The sequence below is a fragment of the Physella acuta genome, unplaced genomic scaffold (genome assembly GCF_028476545.2).
Source record: "Physella acuta isolate Inbredline_101_S28 unplaced genomic scaffold, ASM2847654v3 ptg001046l, whole genome shotgun sequence".
NCBI classification, from domain to species: Eukaryota; Metazoa; Mollusca; class Gastropoda; family Physidae; genus Physella; species Physella acuta.
The window spans coordinates 384,003-407,015 of record NW_026732563.1 but is presented as its reverse complement, the minus strand read 5'-3'; the positions used below and the strand labels follow the sequence as shown (position 1 = coordinate 407,015).

Here is a 23,013-nt window from a genome sequence, read left to right as displayed (position 1 = left end):
GATTGTAGTCCGCGAACCACAGTTTTCCAAAACCTTTTGTCAAGGCCTGCCAGTATTTGATTTATATTGAGGTTCATTTGTTCGTGAGTGGGGGAAAACAAGTATTACATCCACTTCAAACTATATATTTGTGTTGTGAATGTTTTTATCATTGGTCTGTTAGCATTTTGTTTTACTGTTTCACAACAATGTGATAACACAAGCTATCCCTATGATAAATTAACCCCTACCATAACCCCCAAATTTATCACTTCATCGCCAACTATAACTATAACCCAAACTCCCCCCCCCCCCCCCCCCTTGTCATCCGCCTTACACTGCTTGACTTGCAGCTATTGATTATCATCCCGCAACATGGCAGAAGTTTTTTTTTATCCCCACTGAGTTATATTTCTCCAGATTTCTCCGGCTTTGTTTTTTTTAACAGATAATTTCTCGCCGTAGCGATCTTGCAGAAATGTCGGTTTTCAAACATTTGGTGGAGCAGAAGAAATGTCTGTTTTCAAACATTTGGTGGAGCAGTTGCGAAAGAGCTTTTTTGTATACAGTTGTGTATTCTCATTGTTATTTTATGTTTGTTGTATATTATCTATAACTGTCTCATGAATATAGTGACCCAGTGGTTGTGTTATCAGTGTTATCTACTAATAATATGCGCATGATAATGTCTATGATCTTAAGAATTGTTTTTATACTGGTTACAAATGGGAATATTCCTGTAACGTAACGAAGAGTGATTTGTGCCATTGTCTTTTTTTAATGTCGATCTCGCTCTTTTACACAAGACCCAACTTTCCATAGCCGCCCCGTGTCTCCACCCCATACTGTTACAGCACCCCAGTCTCCAGTACCACCCCTATCCCGTCCCACCCATTCTCCATTTCCCGCCCAAACCGATAGCCCGACCCCTATCCCTTACCCTTTCTTCTTTACCCTACACCACACCCCTTATCCCGACATCCACCCCTACCCCATGACCCACCCAAGAAAGCCGCCGCCCTACAAAAGTCTGACCCTGACCTTGTCTCTCCCAGGTTCAAGGCCACCAAGACGCCCAACACTGCCCTGGCGGCAGCACGAAGCATCTCACAAGACAGCATCTTCTCGCCCAGTGATCGTGCCGAGATCAGCAGGTTCCCCAAACCTGCGCTATCAGAGGACAGCATACCGCAGTCGGCGTTTCAGGTGGGTTGTCTGTGTGATGGGTGGGTTGTGAGGGTGGGTTGTCTGTGTGATGGGTTGTCTGTGTGAGGGTGGGTTGTCTGTGTGAGGGTGGGTTGTCTGTGTGATGGGTGGGTTGTGAGGGTGGGTTGTCTGTGTGATGGGTTGTCTGTGTGAGGGTGGGTTGTCTGTGTGAGAGTGGATTGTCTGTGTGAGGGTGGGTTGTCTGCGTGAGGGTGGGTTGTCTGCGTGAGGCTGGGTTGTCTGTGTGAGGGTGGGTTGTCTGTGTGAGGGTGGGTTGTCTGTGTGATGGGTGGGTTGTCTGTGTGAGGGTGGGTTGTCTGTGTGAGGGTGGGTTGTCTGTGTGAGGGTGGGTTGTCTGTGTGAGGGTGGGTTGTCTGTGTGAGGGTGGGTTGTCTGTGTGAGGGTGGGTTGTCTGTGTGAGGGTTGTCTGTGTGAGGGTGGGTTGTCTGTGTGAGGGTGGGTTGTCTGTGTGAGGGTTGTCTGTGTGATGGGTTGTCTGTGTGAGGGTGGGTTGTCTGTGTGAGGGTTGTCTGTGTGATGGGTGGGTTGTCTGTGTGAGGGTGGGTGTCTGTGAGGGTTGTCTGTGTGAGGGTGGGTTGTCTGTGTGGGGCTGGGTTGTCTGTGTGAGGCTGGGTTGTCTGTGTGAGGGTGGGTTGTCTGTGTGAGGGTGGGTTGTCTGTGTGATGGTGGGTTGTCTGTGTGAGGGTGGGTTGTCTGTGTGAGGGTTGTGTTGTCTGTGTGAGGGTTGTCTGTGTGAGGGTGGGTTGTCTGTGTGAGGGTGGGTTGTCTGTGTGAGGGTGGGGTTGTCTGTGTGAGGGTGGGTTGTCTGTGTGATGGGTTGTCTGTGTGAGGGTGGGTTGTCTGTGTGAGGGTGGGTTGTCTGTGTGGGGCTGGGTTGTCTGTGTGAGGCTGGGTTGTCTGTGTGAGGGTGGGTTGTCTGTGTGAGGGTGGGTTGTCTGTGTGATGGTGGGTTGTCTGTGTGAGGGTGGGTTGTCTGTGTGAGGGTTGTCTGTGTGAGGGTTGTCTGTGTGAGGGTGGGTTGTCTGTGTGAGGGTGGGTTGTCTGTGTGATGGGTGGGTTGTGAGGGTGGGTTGTCTGTGTGATGGGTTGTCTGTGTGAGGGTGGGTTGTCTGTGTGAGAGTGGATTGTCTGTGTGAGGGTGGGTTGTCTGCGTGAGGGTGGGTTGTCTGCGTGAGGCTGGGTTGTCTGTGTGAGGGTGGGTTGTCTGTGTGAGGGTGGGTTGTCTGTGTGATGGGTGGGTTGTCTGTGTGAGGGTGGGTTGTCTGTGTGAGGGTGGGTTGTCTGTGTGAGGGTGGGTTGTCTGTGTGAGGGTGGGTTGTCTGTGTGAGGGTGGGTTGTCTGTGTGAGGGTGGGTTGTCTGTGTGAGGGTTGTCTGTGTGAGGGTGGGTTGTCTGTGTGAGGGTGGGTTGTCTGTGTGAGGGTTGTCTGTGTGATGGGTTGTCTGTGTGAGGGTGGGTTGTCTGTGTGAGGGTTGTCTGTGTGATGGGTGGGTTGTCTGTGTGAGGGTGGGTTGTCTGTGTGAGGGTTGTTCTGTGTGAGGGTGGGTTGTCTGTGTGGGGCTGGGTTGTCTGTGTGAGGCTGGGTTGTCTGTGTGAGGGTGGGTTGTCTGTGTGAGGGTGGGTTGTCTGTGTGATGGTGGGTTGTCTGTGTGAGGGTGGGTTGTCTGTGTGAGGGTTGTCTGTGTGAGGGTTGTCTGTGTGAGGGTGGGTTGTCTGTGTGAGGGTGGGTTGTCTGTGTGAGGGTGGGTTGTCTGTGTGAGGGTGGGTTTGTCTGTGTGATGGGTTGTCTGTGTGAGGGTGGGTTGTCTGTGTGAGGGTGGGTTGTCTGTGTGGGGCTGGGTTGTCTGTGTGAGGCTGGGTTGTCTGTGTGAGGGGTGGGTTGTCTGTGTGAGGGTGGGTTGTCTGTGTGATGGTGGGTTGTCTGTGTGAGGGTGGGTTGTCTGTGTGAGGGTTGTCTGTGTGAGGGTTGTCTGTGTGAGGGTGGGTTGTCTGTGTGAGGGTGGGTTTGTCTGTGTGAGGGTGGGTTGTCTGTGTGAGGGTGGGTTGTCTGTGTGATGGGTTGTCTGTGTGAGGGTTGTCTGTGTGAGGGTGGGTTGTCTGTGTGAGGGTGGGTTGTCTGTGTGAGGGTGGGTTGTCTGTGTGAGGGTGGGTTGTCTGTGTGATGGGTTGTCTGTGTGAGGGTGGGTTGTCTGTGTGAGGGTGGGTTGTCTGTGTGAGGGTGGGTTGTCTGTGTGAGGGTGGGTTGTCTGTGTGAGGGTGGGTTGTCTGTGTGATGGGTTGTCTGTGTGAGGGTGGGTTGTCTGTGTGAGGGTGGGTTGTCTGTGTGAGGGTGGGTTGTCTGTGTGAGGGTGGGTTGTCTGTGTGATGGGTTGTCTGTGTGAGGGTGGGTTGTCTGTGTGAGGGTGGGTTGTCTGTGTGAGGGTGGGTTGTCTGTGTGAGGGTTGTCTGTGTGAGGGTTGTCTGTGTGAGGGTGGGTTGTCTGTGTGAGGGTGGGTTGTCTGTGTGAGGGTGGGTTGTCTGTGTGAGGGTGGGTTGTCTGTGTGATGGGTTGTCTGTGTGAGGGTTGTCTGTGTGAGGGTGGGTTGTCTGTGTGAGGGTGGGTTGTCTGTGTGAGGGTGGGTTGTCTGTGTGAGGGTGGGTTGTCTGTGTGATGGGTTGTCTGTGTGAGGGTGGGTTGTCTGTGTGAGGGTGGGTTGTCTGTGTGAGGGTGGGTTGTCTGTGTGAGGGTGGGTTGTCTGTGTGATGGGTTGTCTGTGTGAGGGTGGGTTGTCTGTGTGAGGGTGGGTTGTCTCTCACGTCCTCCACGAACAAATGACATGTTCTCTACTATCAAATGACATGTCCTCCACGAACAAATGACATGTTCTCTACTATCAAATGACATGTCCTCCACGAACAAATGACATGTTCTCTACTAGCAAATGACATTTCATCTACTATCAAATGACATGTCCTCTACTATCAAATGGCATGTCCTCTACTATCAAATGACATGTCCTCTACTATCAAATGTCATGTCCTCCCCTATCAAATGTCATCTCCTCTACTATCAAATGTCATGTCCTCCTCTAACAAATGTCATGTCCTCCACAGAGCGAACTGTTGTCTAAGCTGAGCAAGAGGAGATCACTCTACTCTGACGATGATCGTGACGAAGGATTACCCCGCAGTCCCGTGCCTCCGGTCACCACTGCTGACGTCATTATGGGTGGTCCACTAAAGGTTGGTTTACATAGTAACCATAGTAACTACAGACATGAATGTTTTGAATTTCCTGTCTATATTTGTTTGTTCCTCTTTCTTTATCTTTGTCGAAATACAGTAATTGCATTTCCTTTTTTAACTTTGGCTTCTATACTTTATATATAAATAAATATATATATATATATATATATATATATATATATATATATATATATATATATATATATATATATATATATATATATATATATATATATATAAACAAAGGTTTTCTTAAGCTAGTTCGGCTACCACCTCTAATTGATCCTGTTTTAAACTTCGCCCTGCCAGAACACTCCTCCATATACCATCCAATCACGCGCTATTTACAAAGCTGGTCTAGCTAGAGTATATGTCAACCTTGGGCAACAGTCACTACAATTTGGGCAACATCCAACAACTTTTGGGCAACATTCAACAGCGTTTGCGCAACATTCAATACATTTTGGGAAAGTATCGCCAAATTTAGGGAACACGTTGACATAATATCTGCTGTTCCATCCTCTTTTATACTTCACCTTCTGTTAAATTTTCGCATTGACCTCACCATAACCTCCCTCCCCCCCCCCCATACCTTCACCTACACCACCCCCCTCCCGCCCAACTAAGCCCAACTTTCAGCTCCTTGTCTCCGCCATCCACTCGTTCATCAGTTTCTCTAATTATTCGGAAAAAAAATTAATTAATCGACAATTTGTCAAGGGCCATCCTCCGGCGCCTGCTCACAAAGATGAGTGATCAACATGTTTTTGTACTCAGCCCCCGCCGAGTACTCCACCCCCCCTCCACGCACACACATCGCCTGCTTTTGTAGCCAGAACTGAAGCAAATCGAAGGTCTTCTGTAGCGGACCCAATCTGTCGGAAATCACTTCATCACTGGGGGTTGATGTACTTTTTACCATGGGGGTTGGGGGGGGGGGGGTGGTCCGATGTACTATTCACCAGTGTGTGTGTGGGGGGGGGGGGTTGATGTACTATTGACCAATGTGTTTGTGTTGGGGGAGGGGGGTGGTTGATGCACTATTAATCATCATATGGGGTTCGGGGTCGATGGCCTATTGGCCACTTCAGTTTGCAAGACCATGATGTGTATTTCTAGTATCTATTTTCTTGTCTATCCCCCCCCCCTCGTTTTCCGCCAACCTCACTCCTATTCCCCCACACCAGTCATCCACAATTTCTATTCCCCCACACCAGTCAACCCCACCCCACATCAGTCACCCCTAACCACACTCCCACCTCCGCCCCCAACTAGTTATCCTCATCTCCACTTCCCATACAAATTAATTGAAACCCAGATGGTGACAGAACACAAACACGGGCAGTTGCAGTAGAGCTGTCCTAAAGCTTGAAGATCTCACATGTTAGCCCCCCCCCCCCCCCCCCCCCAAACAATCATCACGTTGTTTAAAGTGTCCCGAACAAACACAGTTCCCGTTTGGATGAAAACATGTTAGCTGCATTTTGTTAACTGGACAATAAAGCATCACATCGTCTGTTGTTTCCAGGCCGTATCGCTGGTAGGGTTAGGGCTAAGCTCAAGGACGTACGGTTAGGGCTTGGGTTAGGTACGGTGTTTCTTCCAGACTTTTTTCTCCGGAGGGGGGGGGGGGGGGGTAAAAGTATACGTTTTTATATCGCTCAGAGGGGGGGGGGGACTTTTTCTCAGGGTTTGTTGGGGGGGCCTTTTGGGAGAAACTCTGGTTAGCTATTGTGATATTACGAGATGTTTAACCTCTGTGTCCTAAAAAAAGTTTAAATGACCAAACTTTTTAATAACTTCTTACCCTTTTTTTTTAGCTTAACTCATCCTCTGTTCGGCTTAACACATCCTCTGTTCAGCTCAACTCATCCTCTGTTCAGCTTAATTCGTCATATTTTCAGCTTTTCCAATTTGACTCACCCTTAAAACGAAGTTCACCCTAAGAGGTCAACTATTTTTCTGGCCAATTTTGCGCTTCCCGCTACCCGCACTGTGCCGGGGTTATTTTCAGGTCATGTATTCATAATGACACGAGGGAGTTTTCTCCCTTGATTAGGGTTCGCTCCCCTGGTTACTCAGTGTAGTCTCAATACGAAGTTCATGAGCTGTGCTCATATTTCATCTCACGTGACCTTCATTTCAATAACACGGGCTTTGGTGTCAGCTCTATAAATAGGTTCATCTATTCAAAACACGCTTGGTGCTCTACACATGTTTTTGTGTTGTTTTTAATTACTTTTTTTCTTCCCTTTTTAGGGGTTACATATAAATAGGCTGTTATTTCCAAAGATATGTCACATCTGTTTTTGAAGTGATCTTTATCGTGAATATTTGACAGTTTTTTTTTTTTAAATTTGTTTAACTACGATTTAAAGCTTGCTACATTGACAAAGATGGGGGGAGGGAGGGGGTGATTAATCGTCAAAAACTCGATAAAGTTTATTCCGTTTTGTCATTTTACATCAGGCTCTTTGAAGGAACAATTTCGTCATTTTATTAATCGCGGTGTCGGAACAAATTAATTAGATGGGTGTCTGGGGCACGTTGACCAGGTAGGCCCCGCCTCTAATACGTCTCGTCTCGACTGTTCAAATACCCAGGCTAAAAATTCAAATTTTGCGGTTTAGAATTTTTTTTTTTGCAGAATTTTTATTTATAAAACAACACTTAATAATTAAAAAACAGCTCATTATAAACCATAAACAGCCTTTTATATTTCTCAAAACAGCTCTTTATAATTCATACAACAGCTCTTTGTATTTCATAAAATAGTTCTTCTAGTTCGTAAAATACTTTTTATTGTTCATATTATAACTCTTAATTTGACTATTCCTTGTTTAATGTTTAATTATCTTAATAACGAACTTTTTTTTAACCAAACTAGGCTGCTAACCCGAGAGTCCCGAGTTCTAATCCGGATTATAATCATTAGAACGTTCCCGAGTCCACCCAGCTCTGATGGGTACCTAACTCACGTTAGGGAAACAAAGGCAGCTGGGCATAGTACTGACCACTTTATCCCCTTGTATGCCGAGGTCATTGAAACAGATCAACTCTACTTGACCTGCCCTATGTGTCTTGGGCACAAACGGGAAACGCTGATGATGATCTTTGAACCAAACGGACATATACGTGTGTAAATATGTCTTGTTAACAGTGTTTCTTCCACACATTTTTGTCTGCAGAGGGGGGGGGGGGGCACTTGAAATTTTCGGGGAAGCGGACTAACATTTCCGGGGGGCGGACGACACTGGTAAAATTATATATTTTCTATATAAATTCCATTTCGTTCGGGGGGGGGGGGGGGGGGGGTAGATGCCTGCTTGTTAAGATCTAGGCTGAGACCAGTTGAAGATATCCAGGTCTGAGAGCCTTGCCGTGATTGACAGCCAGACACAAACCACCCACGATCGTGGTCCAAGCTAATTAATAATCAGCCTTGATTAAGTGGCTGTAATCAGACGTGCGGATCAATAGAGGTGGTTTGTTAGCGTCTTGTGGCGACTTTCTTGGGTTGTTAGCGTCTTGTGGCGACTTTCTTGGGTTGTTAGCGTCTTGTGGCGACTTTCTTGGTTTGTTAGCGTCTTGTGGCGACTTTCTTGGTTTGTTAGCGTCTTGTGGCGACTTTCTTGGTTTGTTAGCGTCTTGTGGCGACTTTCTTGGTTTGTTAGCGTCTTGTGGCGACTTTCTTGGGTTGTTAGCGTCTTGTGGCGACTTTCTTGGGTTGTTAGCGTCTTGTGGCGACTTTCTTGGTTTGTTAGCGTCTTGTGGCGACTTTCTTGGGTTGTTAGCGTCTTGTGGCGACTTTCTTGGGTTGTTAGCGTCTTGTGGCGACTTTCTTGGGTTGTTAGCGTCTTGTGGCGACTTTCTTGGGTTGTTAGCGTCTTGTGGCGACTTTCTTGGGTTGTTAGCGTCTTGTGGCGACTTTCTTGGGTTGTTAGCGTCTTGTGGCGACTTTCTTGGGTTGTTAGCGTCTTGTGGCGACTTTCTTCAGTTGTTAGCGTCTTGTGGCGACTTTCTTGGGTTGTTAGCGTCTTGTGGCGACTTTCTTGGGTTGTTAGCGTCTTGTGGCGACTTTCTTGGTTTGTTAGCGTCTTGTGGCGACTTTCTTGGGTTGTTAGCGTCTTGTGGCGACTTTCTTGGGTTGTTAGCGTCTTGTGGCGACTTTCTTGGGTTGTTAGCGTCTTGTGGCGACTTTCTTGGGTTGTTAGCGTCTTGTGGCGACTTTCTTGGGTTGTTAGCGTCTTGTGGCGACTTTCTTGGGTTGTTAGCGTCTTGTGGCGACTTTCTTGGGTTGTTAGCGTCTTGTGGCGACTTTCTTGGGTTGTTAGCGTCTTGTGGCGACTTTCTTGGGTTGTTAGCGTCTTGTGGCGACTTTCTTGGGTTGTTAGCGTCTTGTGGCGACTTTCTTGGGTTGTTAGCGTCTTGTGGCGACTTTCTTGGGTTGTTAGCGTCTTGTGGCGACTTTCTTGGGTTGTTAGCGTCTTGTGGCGACTTTCTTGGGTTGTTAGCGTCTTGTGGCGACTTTCTTGGGTTGTTAGCGTCTTGTGGCGACTTTCTTGGGTTGTTAGCGTCTTGTGGCGACTTTCTTGGGTTGTTAGCGTCTTGTGGCGACTTTCTTGGGTTGTTAGCGTCTTGTGGCGACTTTCTTGGGTTGTTAGCGTCTTGTGGCGACTTTCTTGGGTTGTTAGCGTCTTGTGGCGACTTTCTTGGGTTGTTAGCGTCTTGTGGCGACTTTCTTGGGTTGTTAGCGTCTTGTGGCGACTTTCTTGGGTTGTTAGCGTCTTGTGGCGACTTTCTTGGGTTGTTAGCGTCTTGTGGCGACTTTCTTGGGTTGTTAGCGTCTTGTGGCGACTTTCTTGGGTTGTTAGCGTCTTGTGGCGACTTTCTTGGGTTGTTAGCGTCTTGTGGCGACTTTCTTGGGTTGTTAGCGTCTTGTGGCGACTTTCTTGGGTTGTTAGCGTCTTGTGGCGACTTTCTTGGGTTGTTAGCGTCTTGTGGCGACTTTCTTGGGTTGTTAGCGTCTTGTGGCGACTTTCTTGGGTTGTTAGCGTCTTGTGGCGACTTTCTTGGGTTGTTAGCGTCTTGTGGCGACTTTCTTGGGTTGTTAGCGTCTTGTGGCGACTTTCTTGGGTTGTTAGCGTCTTGTGGCGACTTTCTTGGGTTGTTAGCGTCTTGTGGCGACTTTCTTGGGTTGTTAGCGTCTTGTGGCGACTTTCTTGGGTTGTTAGCGTCTTGTGGCGACTTTCTTGGGTTGTTAGCGTCTTGTGGCGACTTTCTTCAGTTGTTAGCGTCTTGTGGCGACTTTCTTCAGTTGTTAGCGTCTTGTGGCGACTTTCTTGGGTTGTTAGCGTCTTGTGGCGACTTTCTTAAGTTGTTAGCGTCTTGTGGCGACTTTCTTGGGTTGTTAGCGTCTTGTGGCGACTTTCTTGGTTTGTTAGCGTCTTGTGGCGACTTTCTTAAGTTGTTAGCGTCTTGTGGCGACTTTCTTAAGTTGTTAGCCGAGCGGTCCACTGTAGCTAGTGGTCCGCTGTAGCTAGTGGTCAAGGTGGGGGGGGGGGGGGGGGGAGAAAATAGTGTGGAAATTAATTTGTTAAAGTGGGGGGAATAGTAAGGGCGTCGATTTTTCAAGGTGGGGGGGGTAGTGTGGGCGTCAATTTGGTAAAGGTGGGGGAGTAATAGTACAAGCAACCATTTGTCAAGGGGGTTTGGGAGGGGGATAGTGTGGGCGTCAATTTGTTAAGGTGGGGGATGGTTTGGGCGCCAATTTCTCAAGGTGAGGGGGGGGGGGAATAGTAAGGGCGTCCATTAGTCGATGTGGGGGATAGTGTGGGCGTCAGTCTGTGAGAGGACTGTGGGCGTCAGTCAGACGCGGCGCCGTATTGAAGAGATTCCTGCCTGTAAAAGATACGTATCACGATACACCATTTTAGGTTTAAGTTACCACTTGAAGGTCATTGACCGGACGTGAATTTCCCTAAATTGACAAGAAAGTAATTAATTGGTCGACGTTGTATAATGTAAGCTAGATTCACAGTTTCGATATAGGTCTAGGTCTAGTCAAGATGTATCATGATGTATCATGAATGCTAACAATAAAATCAATAAATGTAAAAAAGTAATGTCTTAGGTTAAAAAAAAAAGAAATATTTAGAATGTATACCATGTCTCTCTATAAAGAGAAAAATGTGACGTCACGTATAGTAGCTGTAACTAAAGTGGCCTGGGTCAGACTGTATGCGCGCGCATGTCCACGGCGTTGAGATGAGTCACGTCCCCTTGTGAGTCGGTAGTGCTTGAATGAATGTACGTGAGATCTCAATTGGCGATAGCTCCTGGCCATTCAAGGGCAGCGAAGCAGAAGCTATTGGCGCCCCGAGCATCGATTAAATGTAAAGAAAAGATTTGTTGATGATGTAATTATAAAATGGCGTCAATCTCCTTTGTCTAAATGCTACGGTGGAATCGAACTTGCATCTGCTGAGAATTATTATACTTTCGATTATATTTTGATCCACAAGATTTAATTTAAAATTATTGGAAAAAAATATTATAAAAGCCATGTGGGGGTGATAGGCTCTATAATCAATAATTGTAACCAAGGTTGTGATGTTGGATAAACCGTATCACAAGGTATTAACCCTAACCTGAACCTTAGTTTACAGGCCCTTAGAATTAGCTCTCAAACTAACATTAGCTTTACTATAGAAAGAACGTGATATGTAAAATCTACATCTTAATTTAAACCTAACCTTGAAATATCAAAACACAACCTAACTCAAACCAAATCCCCAGCCACATGTAAAAAGCTACAACCTTGACTTTAATCTAACCTTAATCTAGCCTTAACCTTTATCCTTACCCATTATCGTGTTCTTTGAGCTCTGCCCCCCCCTCCCCACACACACACACACACACATTCCAACACTTGCCCAGCAGAAGATATCCCCAGCAGACGACATAAAACCCACTCCACTCTGCTTCCCTCGCACTTTCGTTTTCAGTGAGTATCAAAGGCTTAGCTCTTGATAGGAATAATAAAAACTACACCCCCTTCCCTCACACACACCCGCTCACCCCCCCCCCCCCTCCCCCACACCCACACACACCCCACACCCTTACAGACAAAAAAAACCTGCTCGCCTTTACATGTCATTTATAGCCCCTGTGAGTAAGCTCCCCTTGCTCGTTGAGTCACGGAGAGTTACGGCCCTTGAACGCACCCGTTATCTCCCCTTCTTCACCCCCGTGACGCCCCCCGACACGACGGGAACCGAACAAAGAAGGTTAACGACACGACAACGTGGGTTCAATTAAAATTTATTTCAGCAGAGCCAGGAGAATAAAAAAAAAATAATCTGCGTAAAACATATCAAGAAAGACATCTTAGCTCTAAACTTTTTTTTTGTGTCTTTGTTGCGTGTGGATGCTGTTAATGTTGAGGGGCGTGCGGGGAGGACATTGATTGTAGAACTCTTGATACAGGGGAGGTAGGAAATCTGCGGCTATTGATGAACGCTGTGACGTCATGAGCAGCTTCTTTACTGTGGGATCAATACGTAATAGTGCTGACCTATTTTACGGGGGGTATGTGGTGTAGATTTGAAGACATGTATCACAGTGTATCTCATGGGGATGTTGTCGTTTTATGTATGGTAAGGTTGGGTGAAATAGGATTTGGGTAGCGCACAGCACGCCACACACCACATTGTTTTGTCACACAGCCACATTGTCACGCAGCCACAATCCTGTGGATGACACGCGTATAGTAAAAAACTCAACTTGATCACCCAGCCACATTGTCACGCAACCACATTGTCACACAGCCACATTGTCACACAGCCACATTGTCACACAACCACATTGTCACACAACCACATTGTCACACAACCACATTGTCACGCAACCACATTGTCACACAGCCACATTGTCACACAACCACATTGTCACACAACCACATTGTCACACAGCCACATTGTCACACAACCACATTGTCACACAACCACATTGTCACACAAACACATTGTCACATAACCACATTGTCACACAACCACATTGTCACACAACCACATTGTCACACAACCACATTGTCACACAACCACATTGTCACACAAACACATTGTCACATAACCACATTGTCACACAACCACATTGTCACACAACCACATTGTCACACAAACACATTGTCACATAACCACATTGTCACACAACCACATTGTCACACAACCACATTGTCACACAACCACATTGTCACACAACCACATTGTCACACAACCACATTGTCACACGGCCACATTGGCCACATTGTCACATAACCACATTGTCACACAGCCACATTGTCACACAACCACATTGTCACACAAACACATTGTCACATAACCACATTGTCACACAACCACATTGTCACACAACCACATTGTCACACAACCACATTGTCACACAAACACATTGTCACATAACCACATTGTCACACAACCACATTGTCACACAACCACATTGTCACACAACCACATTGTCACACAACCACATTGTCACACAACCACATTGTCACACAGCCACATTGTCACACAGCCACATTGTCACACAAACACATCATTTTGTCACACAACCACACCATCTTACCACACATCCACATTGATGATTGAGTCGATATTTCTCCTTTAGTACGCCACGACTAAACAATTTGTTTCTGTAAAAATCTATCATCTCACCCCTCCCACCCACCCCCACCCCTCTCTGCCAGTTACATAAATGTCAATAAATCTTTACCGCATGACGCTGTGTCATCGGGTACTTGACTTGTACAGGACAAATTCCTGCGTACATCTCACACATGTACATGGGTGTGAACATCTTCAACCTGTGCATGGGTGTGTACATCTTCAACCTGTACATGCGTGTGTACATCTTCAACCTATACATGCGTGTGTACATTTTCACCTCTGTACAATGTTGTGTACTCAAACGAGCTACATTCGTGTACACATACGTGTACAAGTTGTACAACGTACACGTCCTTGGTCATCTGGGTTTAGCAAACCAAATCACCCGAACTTAGCCAATTTAAGTTTAGCCAGTAGAAATTAGCCTATCAAACCTTAACCAACAGAACTTAACCAATGTAACCCTATCCAGTCATATTTTAGAACGTGAGCCAGGTTTTAGCCCGTCGGCATTTAAAATACTCCAATTTTAGCCTTGATAACTTTGTCCTACAAACGTTAGCCTAGCCATTCAAACGTTAGCCTAACCTTCCAAATTTAGCCTAATAAGCCAAATTTAACCTAATAAGCCAAATTTTAGCCTAGCCATCTAAATTTAGCCTAGCCAGCCAAACTAAAGCTTAGGCAGCCAAACTCTAGCCCATCCAGCAAAAAACTTAGCCTAGCCAGACAAGTATATTTTGGTTTGCAATTCATCCAAATTTTCTCGGACTTGACACTGGCCACCATAACAGTCTGACGTCACCGAAGCAATTAGTAACCTAACCCCGCCTCTATCTCTCTCCTCCCCATCCCTATTTTCTGCACTCATCAACAAAATCCAACTCCCACCACCTTCTGCACGCAGCATCTAGGAAAAGCTAACTCTTTGTTTAAATATGGAGAAAGCTCATAATTGTCTCCCTTAAGATGTATTGATTTTTGTTTCGCTTTCTGCAAGTTTGATATTTTGTTATTCCAGTCTGGGCCGTCAGACAAGAAGTCCAGTAACAGAGACTCGGACCAGAGTTTGATCAGTGTGGACGGCTCAGAGAACGAGGAGGTTAGTACGTCTACCTACTTTTGAAATTTGAAATTAAACAGCAAAAAAAGCTTACAATAGAATTTTTATTACCGACCATTTTTGCAGGAATTAGACCTATTTCAGATTAACCCTTTTAAAAAAGAAATATTTATTTTTTGACAATTTTGTTTCTAATATTTATTTCAGACAAAAAAGTTTAAAATAGAAATATATCTTTTTGTTTTTTGACAATTTTGTTTTGTAGAATTTAATTTTGCCAAAAATAGTTTTTAAAAATAATTTTTTTTTGACAATTTTGTTTATAGGATTTATTTCAAACCAATTGGAAGAAGTCTGTCCCCGCGAAAATATCTGGGAGTGAGCAGAAAAAAGGGAAGAAATCTGAAGGTGAGTTATGGTTTTTTTTAATATGGTATGCTGGGTACTCATATTATGCTGAGTTAACAAAAATAAGAAATTTAAAACAGATGAGAAAAATAGATGAGGCTGGTGGACTGAATATGAAAATAGCTTAAAGTCAAGTCCAAAGAAGTAATGCCAACATGGGACTGGTAGTGCTAGTAGGCTAATAAAAAAAACCTAGTTACTTTTCCTTCACCCCCACCCAAACCTCCACCCTGGTATCACTTTGACCACAGGACTGCCCTGACCTTGACCTGTAGGTGACTCATGTAACCCCCAGCCAAACTGCTGCACTTGTTTCAGTCTCTGACTGGCATGTAATCAATAGCCATCCCAGTACAGGGACCAGCAATCTCACCCCCTTACCCCCACCCCCCCCCCACACCCCAGTCTTCCCCTCAACCACCCACCCATACCCCCACCCCCATTACAGTCTTCCCACCCCCTTACCCCCCACCTGACATAAGTCTTCCCACCCCCTTCGACCACCCACCCAACAGTCTTTCCACCCACCCACACCCATACCCCCCCCCCCCCCCAACAGCACCCCAACCCCCCTCATCCACTCACCCCACAACAGTCTTCCCACCCACCCCTCCAACAGCATCCCAACCCCCTCATCCACTCACCCCACAACAGTCTTCCCACCCCTTACCCACACCCCACATAAGTCTTCCCACCCCCTCAACCACCCACCCCACCCCATCCCCCTAAACACCCTGCCTAAAAAACTACACATCATTTCTTTTGAAAAATACATTCAACGTTTGTCATATGTTAGTAAAATGTATATCTATAACTGTATAAAAACTGTATGCATAATTTTAATGCTATCTGCCGTATGTTTAGTACAATAATTTATGGACTAATTTATCAAGCACGCCAATGTTATTAAAATCTTTTGGATAATTCTATCACTGTGTGCCTTATGTTAGTAATAACTATTGGACAATTTGTCATTATCCGTCATATGTTAATGCAGACTAAACGGATAACTTTATCACCAGCAGCTGGCATGGATCAACTGGATTTTAGCAGCATCCAGAAGACAGAGGTCCTGGATAATGCCGGAGCCAAGGACCGGATTTCTTTGAAGCCCAAGACACGGAAGGCGAGTAGGCAGTCACGGAAAAACAGAGACGTAAGTACATGCTGGCTTCTGTGTAGTCAGTTCTGGTTTCTGTGTAGTCAGTTCTGGCTTCTGTGTAGTCAGTTCTGGTTTCTGTGTAGTCAGTTCTAGCTTCTGTGTAGTCAGTTCTGGCTTCTGTGTAGTCAGTTCTGGTTTCTGTGTAGTCAGTTCTAGCTTCTGTGTAGTCAGTTCTGGCTTCTGTGTAGTCAGTTCTGGTTTCTGTGGAGTCAGTTCAGGCTTCTGTGTAGTCAGTTCTGGTTTCTGTGTAGTCAGTTCTGGCTTCTGTGTAGCCCTGGCTTCTGTGTAGTCAGTTCTGGTTTCTCTGTAGTCAGTCCTGGCTTCTGTGTAGTCAGTTCTGGCTTCTGGGTGGTCAGTTCTGGCTTCTGTGTAGAAAGTTCTGGCCTCTGTGTAGTCTGTTCTGGATTCTGTGTAGTCAGTCCTGGCTTCTGTGTAGTCAGTTCTGGCTTCTGGGTGGTCAGTTCTGGCTTCTGTGTAGAAAGTTCTGGCCTCTGTGTAGTCTGTTCTGGATTCTGTGTAGTCAGTTCTGGCTTCTGTGTAGAAAGTTCTGGCCTCTGTGTAGTCTGTTCTGGCTTCTGTGTAGTCAGTCCTGGCTTCTGTGTAGTCAGTTCTGGTTTCTGTGTAGTCAATTCTGGCTTCTGTGTAGTCAGTTCTGGTTTCTGTGTAGTCAGTCCTGACTCTCTGTTGTCAGTTTTTTGTTTAGCTAAGAGTTTTTCTGTAGTAATTGGGTTAGCTGATGGCTTGTCAATAGTCAGTGGTTAAGTTAGGCAACATTTGGTAACATTCATATGCCTAACTATTTAAAACAGTCACTGGACCATAAATTTGTGGATTATTTTGGTTAAACAAGTAGTGTAATTCATTGGACCATACATTTGTGGGTTTGTTGGATTAGCAGCTGTCTAACAAACTAAAACTTTGACTTACTAGAGCATAAATTTGGGGTTTTATACATTTTGGGCCTCAAACTAAATGTATATACTGGAATTTAACAACTAACCTAATTTATAATGTGTTTTCTTGAAATGAAGGTTAGCATTATTTTTAATCAACTGACCTAATTTATAATGTGTTGTCTCCAAATGTAGGTCAGCACGACGCAGTCCCTACCTAGCCTGAACGAAGAGTCACCTACAAGAACAATCTCTGAGATCAACTACCCACAAGGTATTTTCAACTCACAACTTTGTAATAGAAACAACATTTATTTGTTAAACATTATGGATGAAAACAACTTTTGATCTAAATTATAAACTCAGTTCCAAACCAAATAATTGTTTTACATTTTTGGTTTGATATGAATTAGTTTTATCATAAACTAAAGTTGTCAATTTCAGAACTCATGCACACACAAAAAAAATTATACTTATCGTTTTTTATAGATTACTTGCATGTATGGATGGATGTATATTTTGTATCTCATATTATTCTTTGTTTTTTTCAGAAGTTCCTCTAACCCCAGGTAGCCAGAAGGTAGCCTTGACCCCAACAGAAGACACGCCTGCTCCTGCTGTAGTTGCAGAGGTCAAGGCCACAAACATTGGGAAGCTAAACTTAGCCTCTATCAACACCAGTTCCAAGGGAGACAAAACTACAGTTACCTCCCCTACTTCATCAACCAACGGCTCTAAAGTCTCCACCCCCACATCGCCAACCGCTAAATCAGGGCCAACACCGGGGCCGAAGTTTGCTGGCTCCACCATCATCACCACCCACGGCCAGTCTAGTCCTGTCAGAACTGAGAGTCCAGTCGTCCAGGAGAAGCCTTTTGTTGACCCCAGTTTCAACAATAAATATCTGGATGTAACGTCGCTTCAGAAAGATAAAGGGGAAGATAAGCCAGTCAAAGAAATTCACGCTCCGCAGTTTGAAGAAAACATGACCATGAGTAAGAGCCCCTCTCTTGAGGCATCGTTAAAAGTCTCGGACCCTGACTCCAATGTCACCATGTCTCCTAAAGAGGACTATAAGCAAAGGCGTCAAGGTCGCAGCAAGACCCTGCCCGTGAACACGGAGGACCAGGTCTCACCCCGCGTCCAGCGTGCCAACTCCCACAGAGTCCAGTCATCAAACTCTCCGGAACATTCCGTTTCCCCGCCCCTCTCCCTACCAGTGGATAAAACTCTCCCTGCAGTAAAAAAACTGGATAACACAAAATTCGGATCTCTTGACTCCACTGCGGATCTCATGTGGCTTGAGAGAGTCCGCAAGAAACAGGAAGAAGAAAATAGCCGGTCTGCTTCGTTTGATTCCCCAGTCACAACCAGCAAGCCTGCAGCGAACTTAAACGCACCCAAATCTGTGTTTTCCTCGGCCAGTTATCTTGAAAAGAAACGCGGAAGTATTGAAACTATTTCTGTTAAAACTCGTGACGGGGCGGAAAGTGTAAAAAAACAAGACAGCTTGAGTTCTGACACTAAAACAAATCAGCCAAGCTCTGATACTGTTTTGGCGCGTAAAGAGAGTTTTGATATTGAGCTCACTGATGTTTCAGTAAAACCAACCAAAAGCTCCTTCTCCGCAAACAGAGTTGACTATGTGAAGCCTGTTGGCCAGAAAGACGTCAAGGTGTCCGTGCCTTCGGTAGACAGAGCTAAACTGTTGTACGGTTCTCAGTCGATGGCTTCCCTCAACACGGTGAAACCATCTCCCAACATGCATCAGGAGCCGGGGGTGGAGGAGACCCCCAAACCATCTGGCATCAGCCATTTCAAAAGTGGCAGCATCAAATCATCGCCCGTCAAGACAGCGGATAGTAGTGCCACAGGACCCAGCAAGGCACCGTTGTCTGTCACTTCCTCTATGGGTTTCAAGATGTCGTCAGCGTCATCCGGTTCCAACAAACTGAACAAAGCCGACATGGGCTGGATAAAGGATAACCACGGACAATCCTCAGATCCAGCTGTGACCACTGCCCCCCACTCTGCTTCACCTGCTGCCACAGCCGCGGTAACCTCGACCACTGCCAGCAAACCTCTCCCTAGTACCCACCCTACCCCCTTTGCTTTTACTCCTAAACCTATTAGCAGTGTCATCCCACCCGCTTCGAAACCTGCAAACTCCCCCACCTCCCCACCCACTGTTGCTTTTGGTGTCAAACCCTCTAGTTTTAAAGCTTTGTCCTCTGATACGGCAAATGTTTCATCTACCTTATCATCATCCTCATCATCCTCTGTAGTCACCCCTTCATCGTCCTCAACCCAAACATCATCTGTACCATCATCTACCCCCTCATCAACATCTAGCACATCAATATCCCAATCTCGTCCTAGCTCCACACGTACCCCCTCCACTTTCACATCCTCATCTATATCCAAACCCCAAGTTTCGAACTCTAACCCTTCCGTCTCCTCTCGTTCAACCACCATCACAACCTCTCCCTCCTTTAAGTCAACTGCCAAACCGGCACAGGATGAAAAGAAACCGGTTTTGGACGTGAAGAAACCGGTTTTGGAGGAGAAGAAGTCTGAAAGTGCTGTGCCAGCCTGGCGGTCAAGCATCCCCAAACCTGAAGTGCCCAAGGCTGAGGTCAAGATAGAAATCATTGAAAAATCTTCCCAGAGTAACGCAGATCTTCTCAGGAAGACTGCGGACAAGACCAATCTATCTGTTAAGGTATAAGCGCTTAGAACATCAAAATCTATGCTCTGTCTATCGTGAGCTCTTATTTTAACTCAATCTCAGCTCTGTCTAACTCTAGGCTCTTAGTCCATGTCATTCAGTCACCAGCTAAGCTCATTTCATTAAACTGTAAGCTCCAAATCATCTCGCCTTTAAGAGCTGACCATGATGCAATACTGGTTGTCTTGTACCATAATGTTGTTTTGTCATTTTATCTTTTAGATTTATTTCATTTATTCCTATAATGTAGTTTTTAACAATTTTCTTTATGAGAGACACTTGGTAACATGGGTTACAGATTGAACCTGTCATGTAAATTATCTACTGTCGCTTAACCCCTAAAGCTGTATTTCAAGTTGTTGTTTTTTTTTCAACTATACTGACTGTACACATTTAGCTAATCAAAGTGTTTTGGGTGGATTTTATTCTTACACTTGTGAAATATTAAATCTGAATACAATTTTAGTTCAAAAACCTCCCCTAACAATTTAGAGAAAATCAGTTTTTAAAAGGCTATTTTTAGACAATTATCTTAGCATATGAATTAGTGGAAACCAGTAGCCTGCTAAGTTTCACCACGTGCCAAAATTATTTACAGTCGTTAATTTAGATTGAGACTTCATTAAAATTGATCCACTATAAGTAGTAATGATATAAATAAACGCTTTCAAAAACTGTTTAATTTGCTTATTCAGGCTGGGATTTTAGTATAAAATTATTAAAGTTAGATAACTCTTTTTTATGCAGGGACATCCCTTTCTCCCAGATCATATAAACAACAGCTCACAATTTGTAACAGTGTAGTGGGTTTTGTTCCCACATATTTTTCTATTTCTTTGGTCTTTGGTTTTATTTTTATTTTCCTGGTGAAGTTTAATTCATTTTGTTAAATTTTAACATGTAAATTTTCTCAATTATTAAGCAGACATTTTATGCAAATTTAATTAGCTTTAAACAATTTTTTTTTAAAATTAATTTCTGAAAATGAAATTAAACATTTTTTTTTCCAATCCTATTTAAATATTTTAATGACATAAATTATTTGTTAAATATTAAATTATTAAATGAATTTCTTACATTTTAAATTTCTAACAAAAAAAAACAACACAAAGTATTCTTTTTTTAATTAATTTTTTTTATATATAAAATTGATCTTAAGGCTAAACAGTGAATTTATAATTGTTTACCGAAAGTGATTGAAGTTTATTGTACTAGATCAAAAAGGCCTATGTATGCTTTAAAAACCAACAGAGATAACACTACAGCTAAATACCTCAACTAACATTGTTTTCTGATTTTCTCCTGTAGAAAAATGACTCGTCATCATCCACCATGGGCTCCAAGTTATCCTCAGAAAGCTCATCCAACAGAAGTTCCAGAGTCTTGGACATGGTCAAAAACTTCCAGAGCCATCAAGTCTCCACCTGAACCAGATGTCCACTGGGAGAACAAAATGTCATCAAGTGCTCACCTATTCCAGAATTTTCCTGGCGTTAGAAAAATCTTATGGCTGATAAGCACATTCCAGTGTTACAAAATATTTTAGTTTCAGGACCACAAAAATATATTTTGGACCATAAATAGTTGGACCACAATTATATGGACCAAAAATATTTGGACCACAATCATTTGGTCCGTAAATATTTGTACCATAATTTTTAATCAGTTTTTAAAAAATGAAATAAATATTTTTTCATTTATGTTATCATGTAACTGAATGGGCATATTTTGTGATACCTGATGAGAATTGTGAATGTTTATGTGAACATTTATCACTGACACACATTCACGAAATTACTGAAATTCATAACTGAAAATTGTTTCAGTTGAACTAACTATGCTGTTGAATTAGAACAAAATGGTCATTACAGATTGATTTCTTTTAACCCGCTCATTAATTTTAATTGTACCCCATCTAGGAATTTAATGTGGAAAAAAAAATGTTGAATTGTTAGGGAGAAATTGTGATTTCTGCTTCAAGCTGATAGCCTACCTGGCAAAACCGTGGCATTTAAATCAACATGCAATTGCTTCAAAGTCTAGCCAGAGTGACTATTTCACATTAAAACCCATTATAATAGAAAGCCACAAATCTTGCCTGTTTCGGAGTAGATTAAATGAGGTCGAAGTTAGACCAAGACAATTATTGTAAACAGAAAATATATTTGTAATATTATTGGAGTTTTCATGCTTTGCTATACTTTCAGTGCTTAAAACAAAACATTCCAATTTTATTTTTTTATTTGTCTATATGTAAAAAAACAGTTTTAACAAATGTATAAGCAGAAATTATAAACCGCTATTATTAGCACAATACTCAGCTTTGAACAGCTGCAATGCTTGACAAGAAATATTTTTTGAAAATTTATTCTTAACTTGTAAAATATTTTACTATGTGGATTGTTCAGTTTTCAAACATTATTTTATAAAAATTATGAACTTAATTTATTTCCCAGCTTGTAGCTTTGGTGCTTGAATATGAATTTAAAAATACCTTAATAGATACAGAAATGAGTTTTTACCTTGACCTAAAGTTAGAGGTGTATTTTAAACTTTATGACACAAGGGAGATAACTCCTTGAGATATCCAGTTAAATGCTTGGCATTGGAGCATTTATAAAGTTGAATGTTAGTTGTTTTTTTCTGTGGCTTTTTTACATGAAAGTTTAATGCATGTGTTGTCCTGAATAATCATTGTTGTCATAGCAACCACTGTTTACATGAGAACTTTTTAAGAGAACAAAAAATAACATTGTAAACTTTAAGTTTTATCATAGTGTTCATTGTTCATTTGGTGAAACTTACAGTTCAGCTATGTTGATTAGATACCTGTTTTGGTTTAGCCGTGTTAAATGATATCATAATACCTCCTCTTCAACATGACCCCCAACCCATCATGTGACCCCACCCCATCATGTGACCCCACCCCATCATGTGACCCCACCCCATCCTGACCCCATCCCAGCATGACCTTAACCTAGAATGACCAACATCATCTTATCCACAGGCCAACTTAAACATGCTAGAACATACAGAACATACAAAATAAAATACATACCCATAGCATAATTACATCCATATATGCCCCCCCCCCCCAACCTGGCACATAACCTCAGTCACTCTTTATTAGCTACCCTCAAAAAATTATCAGGTTACATAATCATAGATCTCCATACAATTGTCTAAGGTAGTCACACACACATAGAACCTTACCTCACATAACCGCACACACTCATAAATACACCCCCACATAACCCTATCCCCTTCATAACCACACCCAAATAACTCTTACCCTACATTACCACATTCAATATAACCCTACTCTCACATAAAACAACCCCCCACTTAACCACACCCAATATAACCCTACCAACAGATAAACCACACACCCAACTTAACCACATGCAACATATCAGCACACCACATGACCACACCCCACATAACCTCACCCATGACCCCACCCCCCACATAACCCCACCTCCCACATGATCCCACCCCCCACATGACCCCACCCCCCCACATGACCCCACCCCCACATGACCCCACACCCCCACATGACCCCACCCCCCACATGACCCCACACCCCCACATGACCCCACCCCCCACATGACCCCACCCCCGACATGACCCCACCCCCCCACATGACCCCACCCCCCACATGAC

At 44.1% G+C, this 23,013-nt stretch overlaps 1 protein-coding gene across 1 annotated transcript; it reads left to right on the top strand.

The window, feature by feature from the left end:
• Positions 1-457: 457 nt before the first annotated feature.
• LOC131955008 (serine-rich adhesin for platelets-like) lies at positions 458-21,768 on the top strand. The gene is made up of 9 exons (XM_059318886.1): positions 458-513; positions 1,035-1,185; positions 4,299-4,427; positions 14,118-14,198; positions 14,486-14,567; positions 15,590-15,723; positions 16,818-16,896; positions 17,174-19,344; positions 20,659-21,768. Exons 1-9 carry the CDS (start codon positions 458-460, stop codon positions 20,776-20,778), a joined length of 3,003 nt encoding a protein of 1,000 aa, XP_059174869.1. The 3' UTR covers positions 20,779-21,768.
• Positions 21,769-23,013: the final 1,245 nt, after the last annotated feature.